Consider the following 15,824-nt stretch of genomic DNA (forward strand, 5'->3'; position numbering starts at 1 on the left):
CAAGTCCTGTAAAAGATAGAGTGTGGAAGAAGGTAAACAAAGCACCTGAGAGTAGAGATCAGAGGAAATGGAAGGACAAAAAGAGCTTCTGTGACCTCTTCTCTCCTCTGTGTCTTTTTAAAGCCTTTAAGCCCTGTTGAATTTGTAAGAGTATTTCATCTTCCCAGATTACCAAAGAGATTACAATGTACTATTTATACTAAGGCAGTACACTGAAACCCCAGTCAATGATCATGAGCCCTGCCATGCAAAATCCTGCATAAAATAATAATAATCCATATTTGGAGGCTAAATAGTCAAGACCACAGAAAGGAAAAACTTGCAGTAGGTTACTGGGACTTTCTATGCTTTTAGATTTTATCTCAAAATCTTACCCATTCTCAGTTATGTTTAGAGAGGAACAAAACATTATATCTGATATGCCACCTTCAGAATATAGCTATTACAAACAAAATATAAAAATAAAATATAAAATGCATTAAATACATTTTAATAAAATATTAAACTTATTTTTAAAATATCATTCCCACCCAGAAAGCATACTCATCTGTTTTTGCTTTTTCAAACAAGAAAGAAACACAGCTTTTTCAACAAGCAGAAACACAGCTTTCAACGTTTTCAAAAAAAAGGAATTCCTGTACTGCAAGCTTGCATATGACCATGGATGGTTCAGGCAAACTGAACTTAATGCTTGTGGTTTGCCATTTTCAAAGCCACGTCCTATTATTTAATAGTCCTTTATAAAGATTTTTTTTCCCCTCTTTAATTTGCCTAATAGCAAGAAAAGAAAACAAAACAAAGATTAAGAGGCAATTTGCTACATGGTGCATAGCCAGGTTAATAAAGAGAACTCCTGCTGGTAGCATGTTCTTAGTGAGTAATGCACTTCATTTACCTCAATAGCCTTGAAAAAGAAAATTACTGTGCTTATTAGTGCTTGCTATCCACTAGTTACAACACATCAATTCACCCAGTAGATGCACCTTAGAGAAACTATGTCCTACCACAAGTATAAAGTCTCAGCACATTAGTGAAACAGACCCAGTATCAACCCTCTGCAGAGTCTCCAGAAATCCTTGATTACTGTAGGAACGCCAGGGATGTACCAAAACGACACTCATGGCAATAATCTCCAGTCACATTTAGATGAAGTAAAACAAGGCCAATGCTGGGCCTTACAGAAAATCCCAGCTTAAACACAGTTCCAAGTACATTTTATGGAGAGGCTAATACATTTCCTTATTTGTTTTCAGCTAATCATTGCAGTACCTAAAATGGTAAACAGATAGAATGCATCTAATATATTTATTAAGCCTGACTGAAAATACATTAATGTGTTAAAAAATAAAATACTTTTCTTAGCACTTATGTTCCCTCTGCTTAGGCTTTTTTTTTTCAGAGCCTTTTACTTCTTGGACTTAAGTTTCTGAAATTACTACATTGAGAACCTGCAAATTAAATAGAAAGGTGATGGTGTGCTGTCTGTACCAAAATGGATTAGACTTGCTGTAATCTTTGGTGAGATGTATTTTCCCAGAGCCTTTAAATTCTATCCAATCTGCAGGATGCAGTTACCCTTGTTATTTAATTTCACTCACTCTGCATGGCAATCAAGTAGGTAGCCTGAAATTAAAAAGTAGTGAATTTAGCTGTTCTTCATTGAAGAATAAATGAAGTGAGGAAAGGATAAGAATGTCATTATGCAGACTGAAATGCAGGATTTTTTTACCCTTGCACTGTTTCAAATCATATGCTCATAATATTCATACATCTTTATTGCTAACTGTATCAATGGAATAAATTGGGGTTTTTTGAATATGTAACAAAGTAAGGGTATTATTTGTCATAATTTGCTGCTGATTGATTTCTTTGGTTACAGGCAATTTCTGTGCATTTTGTGTAAATCCTCCATTCACTTAGTATTTTTTAAAGCAAGAAACATTTTTGTAAAAAGATAAATTATAATTTATTCGAAATTTTATCTCTGCTATTATATGTTGAGTCATTTTCAGGGAAAAAAGCAAAGCAATGAGCATTGGGATACATACACTACTATGTGTAATATAAAACATTTTTATTTAAATTGCATTTGTAACAAACATTTGCAAATATATCAAGGCTTTTATTGATAAATCTAAGAGTGATATAAATCTAAAACATAATGCTTTTCATTTAGTAAAAGAAAACATTATTACTTCATGGTAAGTATAAGTCTTCATGCTTATGTTTAATCTTGTTCAACATATTTTATTAAAACACCCTGTCTCCAGTTATTTACTCTTTTTCCAAATCTTAGTAATTTAGGATGAAAACATCCCTAGTTGTACAGCCCAAGAGAGGAACAGAGGAAACAGTGACAGGTGGAGATATGAGGGTCAGATGAGAAGTCAGACACATCTGGCAGCCCAGGTTTATTCAGTACCCTGGGTAAATGATGCCCAGGAGGAGAAGTGGGATGAGCAGGGTCTGCAGGGAGCACACCTGCTTTGCTGCTGCATTTGGGAAGGAATGTGCCAGGGTCTTGCAGAAGGGGAAAGGATGGGCTTTAATAGCAGTGATTGGAAGTCATCTCAGAGGAATAAGTTCTTTCTCTCTGAGTTTCTGTGTGATCCTGGGAAAGGTACCTGTAGTCAGCTCCTACACAGGTTTCTGTACAGCAGTTTACCCTAGATTTGCAACAAAGATGGTCACACCAAGGTGATTTTATATAATTAGCATGGGCAACAATGGAAGTTTGAGAACACACTCTTAATTATATAATTAAATAACATTCTTAGTCATCATACAATTATTACCCTTATATCAAATCCTTTTTGTTTGGAAAAAAAATAAATTTAAAAAGGAAAATATTAAAATGTGCATATGGAAAAAAAGTGAGATAAAAGAGAAGGGCCCTTAAATTTTACCCCATGTTCAAAATGCATAAGACAAATTGTACCAAGAGATTTACATTGAGGAAAAAGAAATTATAAAATGAAGCTAGTGAAGCACAGAAATAAATTCTTTAGGAAAATTATGGAATAGACATGACTAGCCAAGACATATTTAAGAAAAGGTTAGATAAGAATATTTCAGGTGTACCTCATCCTGCTTTGAGCTGTGATGACAGGACATCTCAAACATCTCTAGAGCCTTATGGTTGTATGATTATTTTAGGGACTCCATGAAGACAGATGACAAATGAAAGCATGTATTGGAAATTAAGTTTTTCAAATTTGAGACTTTTTTCCTACCTTTGAAAACATTCACAGTGGGAAATTTTATGGCATTTTTATTTTAGTTTTTAATTCCCTGCATATTAAGAAAAACTTAAAGATAGAAAATAGGATGTGTTTGTGTTGTGCTCATGAACTCTGTACAAACATGTACTTTGATTAAATTATTTTAAAAAGTCATAAATTAAAGACTTATGTAAATAAGATATGTGTTTGTATTTAAATGCTAAAATGTTAAACATTCCTGATAAATGGCAGATGCCCCAGTCAGATTTAATTACTTACAGATAAGAAAGCCCCAATGACACAACAGCACCATATAAGGAAATAAATGAGAATTACTTCTTTAGATTATTATACCTTTGCTCTAAAGCAATTAGTATTAGAAATTATTCTGTCCTTATTTCTCACATCATAATAAATAGTGCAATTAAAAAGCAGTATATCACCTGTTACCTTAAGGAAAGGTGATTTTTTTCACAGCTAATTGAGTCTTTCAACATCCCTACTACTTTCTTTTTACTTCTTTTGTAGTTCCTACGGCAGAATTTTTAATTAAAATAAAGTCTTATTCACATTTCAATCTGGTACCTCAGTGAGAGTTCCATGTGTTCAGCATTGAGACAGACTTCTCCTTAGAGAGTACTGTAAAGAAGATTAGAGGATTCACAGATTGTTGAGACTAAATAACTAGGAGGATTGTCAGAGAAGCTGCTGTGAAACAAAATTTAGCTAAAAACCAGGAATCTCTGCAGCCCAGATTATGAGATTTCAGTCTGCATTGCATCAAGAAGTTTATTCTGAGTTCAATAACAGTAGATAAATCTGAAAGATAGTGCCTTCCTTGAACACTGTTGCTTCCATGTATGTTTTGCTTTATGAACACAACACAAGGTCTGGGAAATGGATGATCTATGCATTTTTTTTCAAGAACATTTGCTTAGGGCCCAAACAAGCATGATCTCTGTACAAAGATTCTGAACTAAGGGAAAATCATGCATTCCAATGGAAAGATTTTCTTATATGTTTTCTGCATGAAGCTCATAAATGCCTATGGCCCATTCTTGCTTATATATACATTAAACCAAAACCAACACAAATATTATGGTATCACTATGTTTAAATAAATGAAACACATAATAAAATACATAGTAAGACAAAGGAACAGAACATCAGTTTAAAATAAAATTTTGTTGTGAAGAACAACTCAATCCTAAAATGAAGTTAAATAAAAATGTGATTTATTCTGTTTTATTGCAAAGAAAAGTCAATATAATGCCAGTATTTTAAAAACGCAGCAAATAGAAAAGGACATAATCTTCTGTATCAGTAAAGATGGGTCTTTATCAGACACTTTCCCTTGCTAGGAGTTGTTCAGATTTGATATTAGGAAAGAAAAGTCATCAGTGAAAGAGTGGAAAAGCTTTGGAATAAAATGCCCAGGCAAGTGTCTGGATGTGGCACTTGGTTTAGGGATAACTGTGATGGTGCTGGGTTGACCATTGGACTACATGATCTTGAAGTTCTCTTCCGACTTTGATGATTCTGTGATTAAAGGAAAACATGATGGTTCAGAGGAAGACACTTGTTTCAAGACAGTTAAGGAAAATTACAATTTAATTAAGAGCTTTTTGAAAGTCCATGGAATCTAATGTGTGAACAGCTTGTTCCAAGACTTTAAGATAATCTATGTATCTTAGAAACTTACTTTCTTAGCACTTGAGGTGTTAAGATATTTGGAAGAAGAAGTAGATGGTAAATATACAGGTTAAGTCACATATCCACTTCCCAAACCTTTATATATTTCAGGATTTTTTGCTGAAAAGGATTTCATGTTAGACTGCATACATTCTTTTGCTTTCTTGGGAATCACAGCCTACAACAGTCTTCATGATCTTAGCTAATATAATCTTGAAGTCTATCACACTTCTTTCAACTGCTCCTCAGTCATAATGAAAGCTGCCTAAAATTCTGGTAATTAAAGACTTGGAAACTTTCTTCATACGTTTAACTCATGATAATTCACTGTTACTCTATTCACATTTATTCTTCTCACAATAATTTTTCTCAGCTCAAATACCTATTTTCCCATGATTCAGCACCAATTTTGATCTTGTAGACAGTGATCTTATTATGTCTCAATCTGTTTTTTTGTCCTTTTCAAAGTCATGTTCCCAGTAACCTTGGCCAATCTAAGAGACTTTCTCGTGTCTTAGATGATGGGAATGCACCTTTTGAGTATAGTTGGTCAGAATAATTTTCACATTGGGCTATATTCCAATGTTAATATTTACTAACTTGGCAGTATGTAATATGCATTCTACAGTTATATGTGCATCAGTGTTTTTCATAGCCAGATTATGTATGGCTCATACACAACTTCCCTTTGACTAAACACTTGGACATTTATCCTTTTGTCACCTGCAACTGATGATCTCAGCATTTACAAATGAAATTCTTACAATTTGATTCTAAGTACATGTCTGTAGTATGGGGCATTAGATTTGTCCTCATTTCTATTACTTGGACTAAATAACTCAAATTTTCCTGCATAGGAATCCTTCCTACTTTTTAATCTTCCAAATGCAATGTCCTATTAAACATCATTAGTACACAACTAGATTTTGTAGCAAAATCATGAAGGGGACTATTAAAGCTCACTCCTAAAATCCTGTCAGCATCCTGTGCAGATAAAGGAGAAAAATAGTCTCTCTGCACAGGCAATTCAGAGCAGAAACCTATCTCAGTCATTCTGAACCTCTCCTCAGGGAAGCCTTCTTTGGGCTATAAAGACAGTATAATAAAAATAGGGGAATTTAGCTTTTTGGAATACCTCTATTGCTGTACCAAGCAAGTGACTAATATGTTAGATTTTTTCTATTACTAGTTTTCCTAGTAATTTAGGATGACCGATCTTAGGCTTGGAACTCAGGGCTTCTACAGCATTACTCACACTGGGATTGTCAGCAAAAATTGGGCATGTATTTTTGAATCAATAAATTTCATGATACTTGCAAATACACTTTTCTGTCTCTCTAAAATCTTTCTCATCTGTGCCATCATGTTTTGTGTATTATCATATCCTTCTGAAAACTGATTATCTGAATCAGAGTTTCTCCCTAATTTATTCAGAAAAGACTTTTTTTTTTCAAGACACAGATTGTAAATGCAATCACAAATCACAACATCAGAACTCAATAAAAGCATTGAAAGCTCTATTGCAGGACCAAGAACTCTATTTCCCTGTAATTAGAAAGTTTCTTAGGTGCTGCAAAAAAAAATAGGTTTATAACTGAAATCCTCAAAAAGTATTATGGATATTTTCCAGGCAGCATACATTTATGAAATACATTTTCTCAGGGGTCACCAGGTAGATTAAATGTGAAATTGAACTCAGGTATTTGGTGTTCATAGCCAGAAACAGAGAGGAATTAAAACCCCAGATTGCAACTTAGAAAAGGGCAAGCCTTCTGAACTATTGCATTTCTTATCACTGTTTATTTGAACTTTTAATACAGAAAACTTTCCAGCCACAGTCCTTAACAGCAGTTGCATACATTAGTATACTCAATACAGTATTTCCGTAGCCTATTTCAAGGTGATATTCTTTAACTATACTATAGGTGTCTAAATCTTCTCTTGTGGCTTGGGGAGAATAAAGGCACTGCAATTTTATCACTGAACAAACAAGTTTAAATCTACAAGTAACAAAAATAAAATCTAGAAGTGAAAAATATCAGAAAACTACATTATTATTATACTTCTCATGTTACATATATTGCTATCATTAAACAAAATATGTTTGAGATAGTAACAAGACTGTGTGCATAGTACATGAGTTGCCATCCTGATTTTCATTTCCTAGGCCACATGAAGTTACTTGTACAGTTCCACTCTGCAAAGGACTACAGGGAGAGTTAGTAATACAGACCTAGGCCTATTGTAACATACTGCACAAAGGTCAAAGATAAGATGAGACAGAAGGAGTCAAGTTTAATTAAAAGTAATTTAGTGAAGTTTAAATGGGCTTCAATTGCCCAGGCAATTTAAAGTGCACCCCCACACAAAGTACATATACAATAAACATCCTCAAATTAGCAGTGTTCAACATGCAGTCTCTTCCATCTGTATTAACCCAAGAAAATTTAAAGTAAGCATCTCGTTACAAGAAAATAATGGAGTAGGAGGTAATGCAAGCCAAATGAGAAGTAGGGCAAGGAAAATCAATTTCTCATCAACTGCAGGGCAAATAACTTTAGACTAAGTCACATAGATTCTAATCAGTACCAAATGGAAACATGGCTCCTCTGTGCTACATTGTACCAAATTCATGATAGAGGAGATTTTAACTTTTGTTGGAAAATCTGTGAAATAAGAGGAGAATCTCAAGCAATTTGTAGCTCATTCCTAGAAAGAAGTTAGTAGGGGCCTTGGTCATGACACTTGTGGTAAGGGTACCTAACTATAAGATAGGTAATAACCTGAGCAAACACAGCAACAGCAAAGACTAAGAACTATTTTAAATTCTTTGCATAGAAGCAAAAAATGAATTGTGAGATGTTAGCTCAAAACCAGAAATGTCATTACATTACAGATGGCCTAAGCAAAGGGACAATGTGACACAAAAGGAACTGTGATGAGATTACAAAATGTATCAGAACTGTTTTGATTAATCTCCTGTCTGAGGAGTTTTAATAGACAATATACAAGGCTTAAGATAGAGGAATGACAAGCATATAATTCCAAACTTTTGCTTCTGTTTCTAAATGGAGCATATCTCAACTTTATCCAATGGTTTTATTGCTGAGGGATTTTTATATGCTTAAATTATACTTCCTTGGGCTCTGTGATTTGTGTTGTGTCTCCAGAAAACTGCTTCTCAAAAAGCTTGACGCATCCCACTCTGACACTCTCCTTTTTTAGCTACAGCTCCTTCTGTTAGAAATTTCAAAGTAGGTTTAGATTTTGAGGAGACACCGTGTTTATTCAAAGAGCACTTTTGCAGCAGTGTTCATTTCTTCCCTACCCAAGGTACTGTCATACCACTTTTCCCCTACTCACATTTGGGAAGATTTTCTCAAGAATCTGGGCATTTCAAGCATATGTCACTTTTGATCTGCTGCTACTCTTGCTGTAGCCATATCCCTGTGGTACTTGAGAGAGTTGAAAAACTGTTAAGGAAGAAAGAACCATTTCCTGCTGTAGCTCCTATATTGGGCATAGCTTTCAGAATTTCCATACAGGGTGGCAACTGTGACCTGTGGCAAATGGGAGAAGACCTCAAGCTGCCTTGTGTCAGTCACAGCCATTTCCAACCATCTCTGACATCCATGCATCACATCAGCTGTGAAGGATTGAGTCAAGGATACAGAAAAAGAATCCCATGTCCTGGTCTCTACATGGAGGAAGTCCAAATGTGTGGCCCAGCTGCCAGCTGAGTTGCACTCAAAAACAACCCCAGTGTGCAAAATCAGACAGTAGCAAATAATCAAGGATGAAATTTCAAGAATAAGCACTGAAGAGTTGATCAAGAATCACTTTCACCTGGATGTTATATTCGACTGCCCAGCATGCATAAAACCTAATGAAAACATTAGTTTCAGTGCAGAGTATGAGTCTGCAAGTGTTTGAAAATCAATAGTTCTCAGGTTTGAACAAATGCTGTGAGTGCTGCAGTATCAGCTTAGTGTTACTGTGACCCTGAGCAAACTCTTAACAGAAAAAGAAGAAACCTCAGCAAGAAGACCAGTATTTTGTTTCCACTGAAAACAGATGCAATTGTTTTTTACCTCATGTAAGCTATAACAAACCATAAAAATCATAGATGAAACAAATTTTCCCAACATTAGAAAGTGTAAAGTAAGCATAAGTCCCTCCTCCTCCACCTGCATTTCCTGTCCTCACTAGGATATTGCCATATCACAATGAGCACATTTTTATACACAGATGTGAAGAGGATGCTGTGTAACTTAGTGAACACATCAGGAAAACTCTAGGCCTTACACAGCCACAGTAGAACTTGGTGAAAAGCATCAGTGGGAAGCCATCAGTGCAGCAGGCTAAACAGGGTACCCTGACCTCTGCTTGAAATACAGACTGCTGCTGACATGAGCAGGAGGAACGAGCAGGTAACTTTGGTTTCCACTTAGCATGAATGAAGTGATATGAATGAACACTGTGCTCACTAAAGATCCAATCTCAATGCCTGAATTCAGTTCAGAAATAGAATTACCACTGTTTCCTCCCATTGATTTCCAGTACATTAAGCCTTTTTCCCCCTTTTGTTTTAACCAGTGCACAGAAGCCAGCACGTCCGGGCCCCCAAACAAATGAGTACGCTGATGCCCAGCTTCAAGAGATTGTCAAGAAATTGCGTGAAAGGGCAAACGTCTATAAGGAAAAGCTGAATGACCCAGTGATATCTTCACCCGAAGCAAGTCCTCCAACTTGTAAGTGCTCTAGAAATAGCTGTGCATTTGCTCAGTTTAAAACTGAAAATAATTTTGTAGTAACAGAAAATACGGTGATAACTTTTTTATAAGTATAGTGTGTTTATCCACTGGAAAGGATCACTTTGTGCCCTATGAAGTCAATTTATCCCTATTTCTCTACAGTAAGCCATAATCCTAATGTACAATTTCCCTTTGAATGAGATCATTGAAGAATTTGGGGAAAAAGCTTGTAGAGGCAGTATCTAGAATCATTAATGTCAATAAGTTTTCTGTATTTTGAAATAGCTCCCAGAGATGTTTATTCATGAAGATGAATCTGAAACATATGAAGAAACATATATCTTATGAGTGGATGTTAGTCACTTTGATATGAGATCTTCTGTGTAAATAAAGTAAATAAAATTTTAGTCTTGACAGAAATCTGGACACACTGAAGACTTTAAGTCCATGCTTTAAATACAGCAAACTCATCTGATATTAATCAATCATTGACTTTTGACAAAATATGAAATATAAATCAATTTTTCTCCTTTTCAAAGGAAAGTTTGACTTTCCACAAAGAAATGGGTGTGGTGGGTTTATGGTCTGGAACTTTTTAGTAGCTGTTCTTTGTGTATGTGGTTTTTAAAAAGCTGTAAAAATGGTCCCTGAAGAATAATTAACTATATCAACTGATAAAGGAATTGTTTTCCTAAATTGTATATTTGCTGATCTACATCTTTTGTTCTCTTTGTAGAACTTATGAACTTTATTTCCTAACTTATTATAGATCCAGTTTGTCATTTTACTGCTAAGACTGTGTATCTTAATCAGAGGTAAAGTCACCAGAATTAATAGGAAACACATGCAAACAAGATTATCCAGCTCAAAGATGGAAGAACTGGGTTCAAAAGAGTGCTTCAAGACTTTTATAAGCCTAGAAATGTAGACTTATAAAAGGCTATAAATGTAGGCTATAAAACCACAGGCTTCCCACTAGTTTCACCTGCCACATCTTGCATATCAGCTCTCAGGAGAGGGGAGAGATCAGCCCATGACACAGCTGTCTTTTCTTATCTCCATCCTCATTGCATTCATTCTTTGCAACAGTCATGTAAAGAGAAATGCTCAGTTGTGTTAATGAATGTTAAATTATGAATTAACAGTTTTATTGTCAGTTTTATAAAAGGTATAACTTGTAAGCAATGTCCAGGGAAATTCAGCAATATAGATATTGCACTCTGAACCTAAGTTCAGGATAGCAGATGTACATGTTTATACCAGTAGTGATTTTATTCTTCAAGTGGTTTTCTATGTATTTAATATAATGAATTTAGTCACTGCCCAGTATTTTTAGAAGATATTTTAACATGATGAGGCTTATCTTCATGTTAAAACAGGGTGAATTAATTGAGCCATTATTAAAATGCCTATGTTTTTGCTAATCTATGTGTCTAGCACCAAAGAAGCCTCCACCCCCAGCAAAAGATGACAAAAAAGATGAAAAAAAAGATGAAAAAAAAGATGAAAAAAAAGATGAAAAGAAAGAGGAGGCAGAAGCAAAGCCAGAGGAGGATCATTACTGTGATATGCTGTGCTGTAAATTCAAAAAACCTCCACTGAAAAAATACATGGAGTATATGAAGCTACCAGATACCATTGACTCATACACAGGTAAATTTAAAGCTGTGTGATAGAATGGGGTAAAGTCATATTGAAGTGACCTGGCATTACATGGTGGCTTACACAGGCTCACACCTGTGAGGCACCATAAGATACACATTCCAGTTTGCAACTCCCAAGGACACAGAGGTCCTGTCCTAAACAACATTTATTCCAAACAGGGAAAATTAACATCAATTTTAAAGATGGTGTGCAAAAAAGTATAATGCAAACTGACAAGAATTAGAACCCAAGCCTTCTGTTTCTTGATCTGGAATTTGTACCATTCATTAGGGCCAAATGTGGAATTTGCAAGCAACCCAAACATGAGAAGAGATGAAAATCTTGACTCCATGTTTCAGAAGGCTGATTTATTATTTTATTATATATATTATATTAAAAGAAAATTATATATTAAAACTATACTAAAAGAATAGAAGAAAGGATTTCATCAGAAGGCTCAAAAGGAATAGAAAAGAATGATAATAAAATCTTGTGACTGACCAGAGTCCAAGACAGCTAGACTGTGATTGGCTATTAATTAAAAACAACCACATGAGACCAATCAAAGATGCACCAGTTGCATTCCACAGCAGTAGATTATTATTGTTTACATTTCATTTCTGAGGCCTCTCAGCTTCTCAGGAGAAAATATCCTAGCAAAATAATTTTTCATAAAATATGTCCGTGACAGCCAAATAATTATTTTATCAGTTATAACGAGCAAGATACAATATCTTATATGCAATAATTATATTTGATCATATAAGTTTCTTTAGGTGCACTGAATATCTCTCCTTTTTGAAAATTCCTTGTGTGACTCCTCTTTCCAAGCTATATCACTTTAGCAGCATTCCAGTTGCAGAAGGGAGAATGGTAGGTTGATCTGGGCTGAAGCATTCCCAGAGGCTGCAGCAGAATGAAGGTGTCTAAAACATGGCAACAGGCTCCAGGTTCACACCTCTCTGCTCAATGCTCTTCCTTGCAGATCGCCGTTACGTGGCGTGGCTCATGCTCGTGACAATCGCCTATAACTGGAACTGCTGGTTCATTCCCCTGCGCTACGTGTTCCCGTACCAAACCCCCAGTAACACCATATACTGGTTTGCCATTGATGTCATCTGTGACATCTGCTACCTGTGCGACTTGATCATTTTCCAGCCCCGAGTGCGGTTTATCAAAGGGGGAGATATAATAGTAAGTATTGGAAGTGGGACTTCCAGGGGAAGTAGTTCATCCAGGCTGACACTTCTTTTTTATCACTATGTCAAATCTATCTAACTTTTTCTATCTGTCAAAGGGTACATATATTTTTCATCACTGACCTTCCATTCTAGACTGGCATTCCATTATCCTGTGTGGGAAGAAACATATCCATTACCTGAATTCTTAAAAATTAAAAAAACCTCAAGATTTCAGATTTGAAAGTAACAGATGAGAACAGCTGAAACAGACATACAGCTCTAAACAGATTCCTCACTGGAATCAGTGGTCATATGTACTTGTACATATATTTATATGCACAAATTTGTAAGTTTTTGTGAAACTTTCACCTATTTGCCTTGTACCAGAATCACAGTTGAAGACAGGGCTTATTCTGCTAGGGTTGGACAGAATATGTATGCTTTGTAACAGATATTGACATGGTGGTTTCATTTTTTTCCAAAATCAGAACAAATCCCTGTAATTTTAGGATACTTTGAAAATAACTTATGTGAGATAATCTCTTTTGGGGAAATAAGTATGTTCAATTTTGATTCTTGCTACAATTTTTGTGTTATCTTTTTATAGAGAAATGTAAAATAAAATTTTAAACAGGTACCTGAAAGTTTGTCTTTAATCTACCAAAGGCTATCTAGAATGTTAACTTTTCTTTATTCTTCCCTGCTTTTGATTCTTTGACATCTTATAGAGAAAAAGATACCTAATTCAGAAAAAAAAAGTTTTGATTAGTTCGACCTGACTTTACTGGGCCCAACAGACAGAAAATTCAAAATTATATATCTTCAAATCTAATTTGGAACTAGCTTTACCTCAGTGCTTTTACAAAAAAAAATATACATTGTACATATACGATATTACTGATACCTTTACAGACCAAGCTGTGCAAATATCATTTCAATAGGTATTAAATGCAGTGCAGTGGAATGTATTTTTCCACACTAAGACATTCAGTAACTAGATTTGCCTAAATCCACAGAACTCAATTTTTATGAACAAAGTTAAAACTCTAAACTATGAAGCTCAGCTTGTATTTCCCTTGAAGCTGTTTCTACAGTTCACAGATTTTAGTGCACAGAAACCATCTCCTGCCTCATGTCTTGCATTTAGTTTAATGTTTAAAGGGATAATAGTGACAGTTGGAATGGAAATATGATTAAGATTTTAAAGTTATTTTTAAAGTTTCCCTGATATAAACACAGAAAGTACAATAATAGATAAATTTCTTTATATACTTGTGATTATCCTTTCTTATTATTATATTAGCATCAGTTCCCATGAAGAACAAATTAAAAATAAAAAGCTAATCATTAGTAATGAATGCAGTGTTGATTACTGTAATGCTAGTAATGCTAGCATGTTAATGTTAGCTTTCAAGGAGCTAATTTTGTACAGCACCATTTGAAACACTCTTTGAGTTTTTCTTGGAATCACTGCAGATAAATGCATTTTTTGCCAGGAAATTGAAGGGGTTGGGTTGAACATGAAGTCATACAGATGTCTTGAGAGGGAAGTTTTGTGGAAAAAATGTAATGTACTTTTCTAGACCAACACCCAGATTGGAAAAAATCAGACAAACCCCAACTTTCATTTTTTCAAGTGATTCTAATAAAATCTGATCTAATGTAAGCTGTACTAATAACAGTACTTCTTCTCAGAAATACATACAGATATTTCTCCATTCATACTTTTAGACCATCATTAATTTAACTCTCATCACCACTACTGTACTGTGGAGTAGCAGAGGCTCATCCTTGACATTTTGATCTTGACTATACCCTTTTCTCCTTTCATTATCACTGTAGTCAGACAGAGCAGAAACAGAGAAATTCTACCGCAGCTCTATGAAGTTTCGGGTAAGTAGAACCTGTGTTACTGATGCCAATATGAACGTCTGGCTGTTCACAGGATATTTTTTTTTCATTCACTGAAAACCACTGTTGGTTTAAGAATATCACCAGGAAACATTGGCTCAATGGCATATAATGTAATGGCATATAATGAAACAATGGCTCACCAGCTGAAGACTGACATCTGCATAAACAGTGTTTAACTGGAAGAGACAATATTTATAAATGCAATTTTAAATATTATTTTGGAATTTTAATAAATTAATAGAATAGAATTTGATTAGTTTTTGAGAGGTCATCCCAGTACACTAAAGACAATAGCCAGAGATTTGTTTAAAAAAATTAAAACTCCTGAAGAGAGATGATAACTATTCTGTAAACTCTTTTGAAGTACCTCATTGTAACGAACGTTTCATAACTCACAGGAGTCACAAATTCAAACTAAGATTTTTTATGCTCATGGCACTTTGTAAAAACAAAGATGCATTTGATTTAGGAAAATTCTTAATGTTGCTTCTAAATGTTGGGGTTATCTGTCAGTGGAAGATAGGTAATTTATTGAACTCCTGATGAACTTACAGCTCTGTTGCTATAAGCACACATGTCAGTCATTGCCCTCTCCTCCTCTCTACTTTTGCACCGGCGTTGTTCAGAGTTATTTTTTTTCTCAGCGACTGTGGTATCATTACATAAATACTTGATATTAAGCTATCCAAAAGTGCAGGATATACACCATACAGTCAAAGTGGATTTGTAGGGGTTTATTTTAAGTTCACACTTGAGGTATGTTTAGGGCTCTTGATTTCTGAAAAAACTAATGTGAGTTTTCTCATGACACGCAAGATATAGATATAACGTGGGAATTTGTCATATGATTAAGTACTAATTAGCAGTTACTGATATTAATGCACTTTTGACTAAATTTTCCCTCCTCTTAGACATATGTCTGAGTGGAAAAGAAAGAGAGACCATAAGAGGTTGTTTCTCTCAATCAGTTTTTTGGTTTGCTTTGCACACTGTTCAGATATTAATTGCTTCTTACCTGCATGGAATAAAAGGTCAGAGCTGCAGGCTGGCTGCTGCCAACACAATTTACACCCCTCAGAGCAAAGGCATTTCTGATTCAGTGAGATGAAGCCCAGAGTTCCACATCCTTCTCTTCCAAGCAATAACAGCAACAAAGCAAGGTATCCCAAGATCTCTAAAAAGGAAAAGATAAATTTGCCACAGCTTTCCTTCTCTATCTTAGGAAAGAATAAAGATACACATAAGAAGAGTAATCACATAGTTGATGGACTGCAGGGAGATGTTGAAAATCTTTGTGGTATGGGAAGAAGCAGCATGAAAATTTGATAGAAGAAAAAAAACTGCAAACCAACCAACTAACCAAACAAATAAAACAAAAAAAAAAAAAAAGGAAACAAAAAAAAAAAACCAACTCAGTC

The 15,824-nt window shown here is 34.9% G+C and overlaps 1 protein-coding gene across 1 annotated transcript in view; it reads left to right on the forward strand.

Moving 5' to 3' along the window:
* The window catches only part of CNGB3 (cyclic nucleotide gated channel subunit beta 3), a 60,751-nt gene that overhangs the window by 17,287 nt on the left and 27,640 nt on the right, over positions 1 to 15,824 (forward strand). The window contains exons 4-7 of the mRNA XM_071449452.1: positions 9,510 to 9,664; positions 11,105 to 11,320; positions 12,297 to 12,505; positions 14,335 to 14,385. Coding sequence (XP_071305553.1) covers positions 9,510 to 9,664; positions 11,105 to 11,320; positions 12,297 to 12,505; positions 14,335 to 14,385 — 631 coding nt within the window. The remainder of the gene's footprint in view (positions 1 to 9,509; positions 9,665 to 11,104; positions 11,321 to 12,296; positions 12,506 to 14,334; positions 14,386 to 15,824) is intronic.

The sequence above is a fragment of the Agelaius tricolor genome, unplaced genomic scaffold (genome assembly GCF_023055355.1).
Source record: "Agelaius tricolor isolate 1412-34295 unplaced genomic scaffold, bAgeTri1.0.p SCAF_2, whole genome shotgun sequence".
In the NCBI taxonomy this organism is placed as follows: Eukaryota; Metazoa; Chordata; class Aves; order Passeriformes; family Icteridae; genus Agelaius; species Agelaius tricolor.